The sequence below is a fragment of the Scyliorhinus torazame genome, chromosome 13 (assembly GCF_047496885.1).
Source record: "Scyliorhinus torazame isolate Kashiwa2021f chromosome 13, sScyTor2.1, whole genome shotgun sequence".
NCBI lineage: Eukaryota > Metazoa > Chordata > Chondrichthyes > Carcharhiniformes > Scyliorhinidae > Scyliorhinus > Scyliorhinus torazame.
Genome location: NC_092719.1, coordinates 59,815,793 through 59,827,821, shown reverse-complemented (window position 1 = coordinate 59,827,821; position 12,029 = coordinate 59,815,793). Strand labels below are relative to the sequence as shown.

Below are 12,029 nucleotides of genomic sequence, written 5' to 3'. Positions count from 1 at the left end.
TGGCCCATGGGTGAGCCAGCACCTGACGTCTCCTCCGTGCAGGTAGAGGCTCCATGGGGATGTATGGGGGCAGGCAGATGATGACATCTAATTTTATGGCCTTGTATCCTTTCCCCACAGGGGCTGTAAAATTAAATCCATTGTACAGTCAACCACCATGGGGGCTGGAGCATTCAGTCCATTATGTAGTCAGTCATTTCTTTAATTTGTAGTAAATTGAGATTGAGAGAACGATTAATGAATAGGTATAAAAGTGTAGTCTGAGGACAGCTGCCATGACTGATATTCTGGGATTACTTTGTGTGCTATTATCAAATCCAATGGGAAAACTGAGTGCTGCAATTAGAACCTCACGTAGGTTTGATGGGACTTTCAAAATGAAAGGACACATTTTTGGAGTGGTACCTCTTCTGGATGAAACTACGTCCAATAGGAATAACACTATGAACTCTTTCTTGCAGTATCTTGGATAATGTTTGAATCAGAAATGCCACACACACAGTCTTGGGAACAATCTGGTAACAGGAATAGCCTGTATAACTGGCCTAAAAATTAAGAATTTTAATGACATGGGCTATTTTGCCTGAAATCCATTTTTCTTTGCTTTAAATGCATATTCTTTGCAGTAGTCAGTTACTTGGACTTAAGAAAGGCCTCGGATAAAAGCTCAGATCACCCAAATATGGAACTTCACTGATGATTCTCTGATGGGCAAAGTAAAAAGGAATTCCTCAGTGGCCACAGGGAATTTGTACCATTTCAATCTTGTAAAGAGCAATAGAAACTGGGAAATTTCACACACATATTTGTTGATTATAAGAGAAAATAAAAGATGTCAAACTCTTAATTTGCTGCAACTGGTCTCAAAACGTATTGGCGTTTGAATTTTTATGCTCACATTGTAAGATAGATACAAGGTTAATTTAGTTATCATTACTATTTTTGTGTTTCCTAATTGTGATATTTGTTTCCAAATATGCATTTTCTTTATTTTCCTTTCTATTACTAGGCACGCGCCTCATCTTGTCCTGTAATTCTTGTTGGCACTCATGTTGACATGACCAATGAAAAACATCAGCAAAACTGCAAAACCAAAATTAAGATGGAATTCCTTCAGCAACACAATTTTCCTCCTGTCCGTGATTACCATTTTGTGGTGGCCACAGAAGAATCTGACTCCGTTGTAAAACTACGTAGAGCCATTATTAATGAAATACAGACTTTCAAGGTACACAAAAGAAATGTTATAAAGACTGGAGTTGTGTGGCATTGTGTGTATGTGTAAAGCATGATAACTGCTGTCTCAAACTGCAAGGCTTTCAGCAGGTTTGGTTGAATAATTAGTTTCATTTGCTTTTCGTCGGTCTTAGCACAATCTCACGAGTCTGGGAAAATATTATTTGATGACTTTAAAATTTATGTTCCAATGAACTTACTACAGATCCCCTCTTTGCATGCTTCCAAAACAAATCTGCTGAATGCCAGATGGTGACCGCAGAGGGCATTGTTTAGTCATGGGAACCCTAGTCTCCAAAATACTTTGGGGTGTTCAGTTATGGAAGATCTTCAGATCTGAGAATGTCTCATTTTTATTTTAACAAGGGAAAATGATTTGCATTTCTGATACTGCACATTAATTAAAGGACATTGGGTCCCTGGAAATAATTAGACAGCAAGTAACTCAGAGTAAATAATTAATTGCCAGACTGAAGCTCATGTGGTTTATAATCATCCGTGGGTTCAGGGGCACGATATTTATAGAAATGAATACAGCTCTCTGCATACTCCGATTCCTTGATGCAAAACTACCTTCATGGAGAGAACAGGCAATTACTATAGGTTCTTCTGAAGGGCAGGGAGAAAAATGCTCTGAGGAAGTCATTTTTGATGTTATTGGTTATTTTCCATAAATCGCCATTATATCACAGAGAGAACAATCCTTTGAAGTTAAGGCTTTGAATTCAGTTCAAATTAAATTATTGGTAACTGCAGTGTTTCAGATCATTATCTTTCAAACTGATAGAATTAAGCATGAATGTCTCTTAATTATGCGCACAAGCAGGATTTTTGCATAATGAGAACTGTTTAAAGGTTAAAGATCATTAAGCATAAGGACTACAATGAAAGTTGGAGCAAGTCTTGTACAAGAAGACTGAATGTACAGAAATAGAGATATTTGCTGGCAGCTCAATTTAAATATAATTTTGCATTACAAATTCTAATTTTTGTGGTCTTGTTGCTGTTCATGCAGCTTATTTTATCGCCTACTTTCTTGTTGCAGCAGTAACAGGTTCTGATTCAACAAATGAGGGTCCTCATTTTCAAACAATATTTTTCAGATCAGAGACCAGCCAGTAATGGGTCAGCTCATACCTCACAGTTATATGGAATTGGAAAAGAGGATTATACAGGAAAGGAAGACTGTTCGAACAGCATTCCCAGTAATTCATCAGCAGCGGCTTCTGGAAATAGTTCAAGAGCATAATTTGCAGTTGGATGAAAATGAGCTGTCCCATGCTGTTCACTTCCTCAATGAGTCTGGTATTTTAAAATTTTAATGTCTTTAAATGGCCTGTACCAGCAATCAAATGGTGTGTGGAGGAGAATTACACTGCCTAATTAGTTTCCGTCCCTGGGAAGGAAATTTATGCGCGTGCAAAAAGAGAAAAATTGGTTTATTCCAGGTGGCATAAATGAATACTTTTCTGCAAAATAATCATTGATTTTAAATGAACTGTTTACGTTATAACAGCTGGTGAATTTATTTTTGTGTCACTTTCTCTTCTTGGACATTCATCTTGTTTAACACTTTCAATCAAGTGTTGTATTCTGTCCCCTGCGTCAGTGCCGCTGCCAACTTCTCTGGCACCTGCCTGCCTCGACACCATGAGGCCAGCCTCTGTAGGACCGACAGCACCAGCCATATTGTTATATCTGTAAGGAGATGGAGAAGGAGACAGACCAACAATCAATTAGGGCTTCCACCCTGGGACTCTCAAACCGTCCAAGTTTCCCCATACTTGCATGTCCCGCCTTCTCTCAAAGTGCCATCCAGCGAGCCAGTTGTGCTGGAAACCTCACTCTGCACACTCACCCCAAGCCACAGCAGGAGCCCCTTGACCCCAGATCTCTGCCGGGAACATTAGGGAGACCGTGCTCAGTTGCCCTTCCTGATTCACACACTTATGGTAATGATGTGAGGATAACTCCAGTGCTGAAGTCCAGTCTTGAGTGTTTGATTGTTGGCTGCTGCCTCTATGATGCTGATGCTTCTAGAGTTCAGGCAATTTGTTCAGGTTTCAAAGTTTGATTGAAATGCGATGCAATAATCATCGTCTCAGACATGGCACATGTATCCACGAGGAGCCACTTGAGAATATTTTATGTACTAAATGGTCAACAGTAACAAAAATTTGAAAATCAACTACGTAATATTTCACCTATCACACTAACCATTAAACAACAAGGAAATGTCACCATTCCATATTGGTACCAATAAAATGTTACATTAGCTCATTTTCACAAAAGTAAAACAAACACACGGTATCACTCCTTGCAGGTTACTCAATAGAAATGGAGGATAAGCCTAAGAATATGTTATCATGTCCAGGACCTTGTCGTAGAAATGATCTGTCCATCAATGTGTGACTTGTTCCATGTATCAGTGCCATTCTCCGTCCAGGAGCTGCAGCTGTGCAGGCCCTCCCACACGGCCCAATCTCACCAAATCCTGGCATCCTCATATTCCACTGGCGCTCAATGTTCAGTGTTTACCCCGTGGTGACGTGACAGTTACATGCTGCACTCACCACACCAGCAACAAAAGCATCAGGAATCTGCGAAAGTGAGCAGCACGGTGGTGCAGAGGGTTAGCACTGCTGTCTCACGGCGCCGAGGTTCCAAGTGCGATCCCGCCTCTGGGTCACTGTCCGTGTGGAGTTTGCAAATTCTCCCCGTGTTTGCGTGGGTTTCGCCCCCACAACCCAAAGATGTGCAGGGTAGGTGGATTGGCCACGCTAAATTGTCCCTTAACTGGAAAAAATTAATTGGGTACTTTAAATTTATAAAAAAGGAACCTGCGAAAGCATTTCTGCAACGGGATTAGAAGGTGGTCTATTTGGAACAATGTCATGCACCAGGTCCCGCAGTGCCTCCTTACTTCAAACCGGATAGCCTTCTGGAATTGCACGCCCCCCTGAGCCCAGTGTTCTAGGACCCAGGTATCTTAGAACAATTTGGCCTTTCGGCTACAGAAAAGGAAGGAAACAGCAACAGCAGACTCCAGGCATTTGCAGTTGCCAGCAGGAGCAAGCAGCAAACACAACCTGCAGCTGTGAAGTTCTCTCACAACTAACAAGACCAATTCCTCTTTAGCAATAACCTGCAGCTGTGAAGTAAGAGGCTGCTGTCAGTCAAAGGGAGTTAAAGTGACCTTCAGCATAGAATCAAGTAATCAAGTGCAGGGATCTGTTCTTGAATTGTCTGGCTACTGTTATTGCTATCCACAATATTTAAAGACGACTTGAAGTCCTCACCGCCGAAAATCCCCCCCCCCCCGATCTTGAATGTTTCAATCCTCACAACCAAGCCCAAAGCCCAACCCCGCTGAACCCCCCCTCCCAAGCACTGGGGCAGTAGCTCCAACGCCCTTGAGCTGCATGCCAGAAAATGGAAATGGATACTCACTTCCTCAGTTCCCCTCAGCAGCCATTGCAGCAGCTTCAGGTTTTTAAAGAGAGTACTAAGCGAGGCCAGCGTGATTTCTCACTGGGGAGCCGGTTAATACCCGAGAGGCCATTGCATTTGATTTAATTCTTGCTAATGAGATGGAAATGAATGAAGATGAGGGTTAATGATATGCTCACCGTATATGGGTGTGATCTGGAACTTGCCGTTGCGAGCGGGCCAGTCAGAGAGCAAAGGGCATGGATCTCGCTTTTGGCCTTTCCCGCTATTTAACCAGCGTGCCCTGAACCGTGATGGGCACAACGCAATGGTTAAATCAAGCCCCTAATCGCTATAACCCTCTCCCTAAATCCTTTTACTTTTCTCTCCCCTTTTAATACCCTTCTTAAAAAACAGCTTTTTGAGTGAGGTTTTGCTGACTTCATCTAATATATTGCTTTTGGCTTGGTGTCCATTTCGATTTCTTGCGTTCTCTGTGAAGCATTTTGGAACTTGGCCACCAACAGTTATTATATAACAAATGGCCCAACCAGAAAAAGAAGAATGTTAATGAATGCCCAGGTGCCTCCTTAACTGCCATTCAAAAATTATCAGAAAATTCAGTTAAATACACTTGCCATCACTCTTACTATCAAGATGCTTCAGAACTAGCCCTTGTAGATAAAATCGACTTCACAAAAAGGGAAAATACAGTCAGTAGATTATTAGGGACTGGCTCCATCGAGATGGAATGCACCTGTTCATTTTGGCCTTCATAAACTGAAAAGACCACTTTTAGCCATGTAGCTCCGCGCAACGGGGAAACCCCCCCCCAAGAAAAGTGCTTTGCAACATATTGCAAGACACAGAGGTCAAGTAATACATTAACCTTTCATTATGGTTTAGCAGGAGTTTAAATTTTGAGTTATTTTAAAAGTGAGTTTTCTTTTTGCAGGTGTGCTACTACACTTTCATGATCCAGCTCTTCACCTTCGGGGTCTTTATTTTATAGATCCACAATGGCTTTGTAAGACGATGGCGCAGGTACAACCCTTCAGACATTTTTGCCTTGTAATTATGCTGTGCAATGAGTAATGTGCAAAAGTCTGTTCAGTCCTGTGTGATTCCTTTTACGTGCTACTTTAACTGGGGCACCTGTTAGATAGTCATAGAGTAATATTTACAGAACTTAATTTGATGGTCTTGGATTCTGAGAAAACCTTGGCACCATTTGGTGAAAGCCAATATATGTAGCAAAATCCATTGTATGGGAAATCCATGGACATGGCCACAATCAGGTCTTGATCATATTGAATGGTGGAATGTTCTTGAGGGCCCAAATGGCCTACTCCTGGTCCTACTTCTTATGTTCTAAATTATCTTCCAAAGCATTTGTTTTTTTTGATCATCTCTAAAGACCGACCAGAGCAATTAACAAAATAAACCTTTTTCTTTACACATTACTTGTTCAATGTTATTGCCTCGTATTGTGCAGAAAAATGCAAAAATGCAAAAACATTTGTAGCATTTCTGAACACTTTTTAATAAGTCTGGATAACTTAATTTCACTTGGTTTATTGAATAATGTTGCAGAATTCTCACAGGGTTAATGAGCACATGATCTGTGATTTGTCAAAAATAGCAGAGTGAACATGACAGAGGCCTAACAATGGATTTGCTGCATAGTGATCTTGGCCAATTGGTTATGTGTTTGAAAATGGAAACACTGACTTCATGTGGAATTGCTCCAACATATTATAAATATCAACCAGTGTGTATGTTTTTTGAAATTAGATTGTGACTGTCAAAGCAGCAAGTTTTCCAAAACATCCTTGTGGAATTATTTACCGATCAGATGTTGAGAAGCTTCTCTCCCAGAAAAATAGCTTCCCTCAGAATTACATGTCACAGTACATAAAACTCCTGGAAAAATTCCAAATTGCATTGCCTTTAGGAGAGGAACAACTACTTATTCCAAGCAGGCAAGTCTTGAACGAAATCCCATTAAGTCATCAAGTATTGAATTCATGGATTAACATTTGTTAATCAAAGAATATTATATTCACAAAAAGACGAGATATAATGGTTTGGCATTGTGGTTGTGCGGTTTGGTGTCAATTTAGGGGACTATAACTACAACATTAAAAGGTGCTTGAATATTGTGTGTACAACAGAAACATTGGGCGAGATTCTCCGGCCCCCCAGCGGGTCGGAGAATGGCTGTTGGCCGCATTGAATTCCGCCCCCGCCGCCCGCCGAAGTCTCCGAAGGGAGAAAAGTCGGCGGGGTGTCAATGGCGCCGCACACATCGGAGAATGGCACGGGTGGGCGCAAGGCAATGGATTTTGGGGCTGCCGATATCCTCCCGTCTGGATGGGCCGAAGTCCCGCCGACGTGATGACGGGTCACGTCGGCGTAAATCAAACCACCTTTCAATCAGCGTCAACCTGTGCTCAAGGTTTACGCCGACCAGCGTGGAGGTGGGTGATGGCCTGGGGGGTTGGCCGCTGGAGAGGCGATGGCGTGGCCGCAGTCTGAATGTGTGGGGGAGAGGTGTGTGTAGGGTTTTGTGTGTGTGTGTGCGGCGGGGGGGGGGGGGGGGGGGGAGGGTTAGAGTGGGCTGAGCTCCGGGGGAGTGCCGGGAGGGGGGGTGAGTGCCGGGGAGGAGGATGGGGTCCGTGCCGGGGAGGAGGATGGGGGGGGGGTCCGTGCCGGGGAGGGGGATGGGGTCCGTGCCGGGGAGGGGGATGGGGGGGGGGGTCCGTGCCGGGGAGGGGGATGGGGTCCGTGCCGGGGAGGGGGATGGGGGGGGGGGGTCCGTGCCGGGGAGGGGGATGGGGTCCGTGCCGGGGGGGGGAATGGGGTCCGTGCCAGGGAGGGGGATGAGGGGGGGGGGGGTCCGTGCCGGGGAGGGATATGGGGTCCGTGCCGGGGAAGGGGATGGGGGGGGGTCTGTGCCGGGGAGGGGGATGGGGTCCGTGCCGGGGAGGGGGATGGGGTCCGTGCCGGCGAGGGGGATTGGGGGGGGGGGGGTCCGTGCCGGGGAGGAGGATGGGGTCCGTGCCGGCGAGGGGGTGGGGGGACGGGGTCCGTGCCGGGGAAGGACGTTGGGGGGGGGGCAAGTGAGTTGGTCCACCTGGCCAGGTGCCAGCCTCCAACAGTCGGACCCATGCGGTCCATGCCACCTGGCTGGGGGGAGGAGGGGGTATGGGCAATGATGACATGCCGTTGTTCCCCCCCCCCCCCCAGGCCGTCATGTTTTCCGATCAGCCAGCGATGTTGGCCGCCATGGCGGCAGCCGCTAATGTCCATGTTGCCCTGGATGAGGAGGAGGAGCGTGCCAGTGAGGCGGCGCAGGCTGCCACAGAGGGGCAGGTGGCAGCCGACCAGGCTGGAGGGTCACCTGACCGACAGGATGAGGAGGGGGAGGAGGACGTCGCGGCCCCACGGCAACGGAGGCACCCGAGGGCGCCCCGTGTGTACCGGCCCCAGCAGTCATACCAGGACCTCACGGACCGAGAATGCAGGAGGAGACTCCGGATGAGCCGGGAAACCGTGGCACACATCTGCCACCTGCTGGTGCACCTGTCACCGCGTGGCACTGGCGGGGGACACCCTCTCCCCGTGTCCGTCAAGGTTACGGTGGCCCTGAACTTTTATGCAACGGGGGTCATTCCAGGCACCGAGAGGGGACCTGTCCGGCATATCGCAGACATCGGTGCACCGGTGCATCCGGGCAGTGACAGACGCCCTATATGCCATGGCGCACCGCTACATCCGCTTCCCTGTGGACCGGGCCAGCCAAGATGCCCGGGCCATGGGCTTCTCTGCCGTGGCCGGGTTCCCCATGGTCCAGGGCGTGATTGATGGGATGCACGTTGGCCCACTTGCTGGTGGGCCCCCGACCTCTGCATCAGCAACCTCCTGGTCCTCAGGTCTATCAGCCAGTTCCAGGGCCCTTCCCTCATGTTCGGTCAGTGGTCTCTCATCAGCTGGGCCTCCTCCAGTCCTCACATGCTCCCTGGTGTTGTGTGCGCGCTTCTCCTGTGGGGGGTGGTGGCAGGGGTAAAAGGAAACAGTGTTAGACAGGTAAATGAATGCACGCCATCGGTTGCGCGTGTATTGCAGAGGTTAAGGTTAGGGCTGGATTCACTTGGGGAAATGGGGGAAGGCGGATATGGGGGAGGGGGAAATATGGGGGAGGGGGGATATGGGGGAGGGGGGATTTGGAGGAGGGGGGATATGGGGAGGGGGATATGGGGGATATGGGGAGGGTGGATATGGGGGAGGGGGGATATGGGGGATATGGGGGAGGGGGGATATGGGAGATATGGATATCGGGCAGGGGGGGGGGAGGCTCACCCTGGCTGCTCTGACGAGGTCGTTCACCTTCTTGTGGCACTGGGTGCCTGTCCGAGGTGTCAGGGCCACAGCGGTGACGGCCTCTGCCACCTCCATCCACAGACGCCGGCTGTGGCGTGGGGCAACTCTGCGGCCATGCCCGGGATACAGGGCCTCCCTCCTCTGCTCCACTGCGTCCAGGAGCGCCTCAATGTCACGAGACTGTAACCTCGGGACTGAGCGGCGGGCGGCCATCCGGTCGGGTGATCTGGTCGGGTGGGGGGAGCAGCGCGTCCTTAATGAGCCGTCACGCCGTGCGGCGTGTATGACGCCGCACGGCGTGAACCACGCGAGCCAGCGCGGATAGCGTAATTTCGCTGCTAGCCCATTCCGGGCCAGACACTTTGCAACGTTTTTGGCGGCGTGATGCAGGTGGGATTTGCGCCATTTTTGCCGCCGGTTGGCGGACTTTGCGCCGATAACGGAGAATTTCGCCCATTGTGTGTACACCTTGTTCTCATTTAGTTACATTAGCTTGTGTTTTTAATGTGCTTTTTGTCTTCTGGTATTGAAGATTAGTAATTGCTTTGTTAATTTCTTATTGATATTTGTAATCCGAATAATTATATATATTTTTTAAAAATATATATTTATTAAAGTTTTTTAACACTATTTTTCTCCCTTACAAACAATAATCCCCCCCCGTAACAAAAAAACCTGAGAAATCGCGCGGAGCAAGATATATACATGGCAAAATGATATATTTACACAGCTTTGTACCCTGGCCCTCAGCCGTACATGCCAGTTTCCCCAACCCTTCATGTTATCTCTTGCTCATCCACCCTCCCAGGCAGTCCCCCCTTTCCCCGCCCCCTCCCCCCCCCCTCCCAGGACGTCCCCCCCCCCCAACCCCCCCCCCCCCCCCACCCCCGCCAAGGTTGCTGCTGCTGCTGACCGACCTTCCTCTAACGCTCCGCGAGATAGTCTAGGAACGGTTGCCACCGCCTGTAGAACCCCTGCGCAGACCCTCTCAAGGCGAACTTAATCCTCTCCAACTTTATGAACCCAGCCATATCATTTATCCAGGCCTCCAGGCTGGGGGGCTTCGCCTCCTTCCACATTAGCAAGATCCTTCGCCGGGCTACTCGGGACGCAAAGGCCAGAATGCCGGCCTCTTTCGCCTCCTGCACTCCCGGATCATCCACTACTCCAAATAATGCTAGCCCCCAGCTTGGCTTGTCCCGGACTTTCACCACCTGAGATATTGCTCCCGCCACTCCTCTCCAGAAACCCTCTAGTGCCGGGCATGACCAAAACATATGGACATGGTTCGCCGGGCTCCCTGAGCACTTTCCACATCTGTCCTCTACCCCAAAGAACCTACTCAACCTCGCCCCCGTCAAGTGCGCTCTGTGGACCACCTTAAATTGTATCAGGCTGAGCCTGGCACACGAGGAGGAGGAATTAACCCTACCTAGGGCATCAGCCCACAGACCTTCCTCGATCTCCTCCCCCAGCTCCCCCTCCCATTTACCCTTCAACTCTTCTACCAGCGCTTCCCCCTCTTCTTTCAACTCCTGGTGTATTTCCGACACCTTGCCCTCCCCGACCCATACACCCGAGATCACCCTATCTTGAACGTCTTGTGCCGGGAACAACGGGAATTCCCTCACCTGTCGCCTCACAAAAGCCCTCACCTGCATATATCTAAAGGCATTTCCCGGGGGTAACTCGAACTTCTCCTCCAGTGCCCCTAGGCTCGCAAACGTCCCGTCGATGAACAGGTCCCCCATTCTTCCAATCCCCGCCCGATGCCAGCTCTGGAACCCCCCGTCCATCTTCCCCGGGACAAACCGGTGGTTACCCCTGATCGGGGACCACACCGATGCTCCCATTGCACCCCGGTGCCGTCTCCACTGGCCCCAGATCCTTAGCGTTGCCGCCACCCACCGGGCTCGTGGTATCCTTTGTCGGCGAGAGCGGCAGCGGTGCTGTCACCAACGCCCCCAGGCTCGTTCCTTTACAGGACGCCATCTCCATCCTCTTCCATGCCGCCCCCTCTCCCTCCATAACCCACTTGCGGATCATCGCCACATTTGCTGCCCAGTAGTAGCTCCCCAGGTTTGGCAGCGCCAACCCTCCTCGGTCCCTACTGCATTCCAGGAACCCTCTCCTTACTCTCGGGGTCTTATTCGCCCACACAAACCCCATAATACTCCTGCCTCCTCTCTTAAAAAAGGCCTTAGTGATCACGATGGGAAGGCACTGAAACACAAACAGAAACCTCGGAAGGACCACCATTTTGACCGACTGCACTCTACCCGCCAGCGAGAGCGGGTAACATGTCCCATCTTTTGAAATCCTCCTCCATTTGCTCCACCAACCTCGTCAGATTCATTTCATATAGGGTCCCCCAACTCCTGGCTATCTGGATCCCCAGAACCGAAAGCTCCCCTCCGCCCTCCTCAGCGGTAGGTCCCCTATCCCTCTTTCTTGGTCCCCCGCCTGTAATACAAAGAGCTCACTCTTCCCTACATTGAGCTTATAGCCCGAAAACTCCCCAAACTCCCTTAGAGTCTGCATGACCTCCACCATCCCCTCCATTGGATCCGCCACGTACAGCAACAGGTCATCCGCATATAGCGACACCCGATGCTCTTCTCCCCCTCGGACCACCCCCCTCCATTTATTAGGCACCCTCAATGACATGGCCAATGGTTCGATCGCCAATGCGAACAACAGGGGGGACAGGGGGCACCCCTGCCTCGTCCCTCGGTACAGTCGAAAGTACTCCGACCTCCACCGGTTCGTCACTACACTCGCCATCGGGGCTCTGTAAAGGAGCTTAACCCAATTGATAAACCCTACCCCGAACCCAAACCTACGCAGCAACTCCCAGAGGTACTCCCACTCTACTCTGTCAAAGGCCTTCTCCGCGTCCATAGCTGCCGCTATCTCCGCCTCTCCCTCCTCCGATGGCATCATTATCACGTTTAAGAGCCGCCACACATTGGTGTTTAGTT

The 12,029-nt window shown here is 49.4% G+C and overlaps 1 protein-coding gene across 3 annotated transcripts in view; it reads left to right on the top strand.

Moving 5' to 3' along the window:
• The window catches only part of lrrk2 (leucine-rich repeat kinase 2), a 280,959-nt gene that overhangs the window by 182,813 nt on the left and 86,117 nt on the right, over positions 1-12,029 (top strand). For all 3 annotated transcript variants that reach the window (XM_072471650.1, XM_072471648.1, XM_072471647.1), the window contains 4 exons: positions 1,010-1,228; positions 2,340-2,541; positions 5,621-5,709; positions 6,460-6,647. In XM_072471650.1, the coding sequence (XP_072327751.1) occupies positions 1,010-1,228; positions 2,340-2,541; positions 5,621-5,709; positions 6,460-6,647 (698 nt within the window). The remainder of the gene's footprint in view (positions 1-1,009; positions 1,229-2,339; positions 2,542-5,620; positions 5,710-6,459; positions 6,648-12,029) is intronic.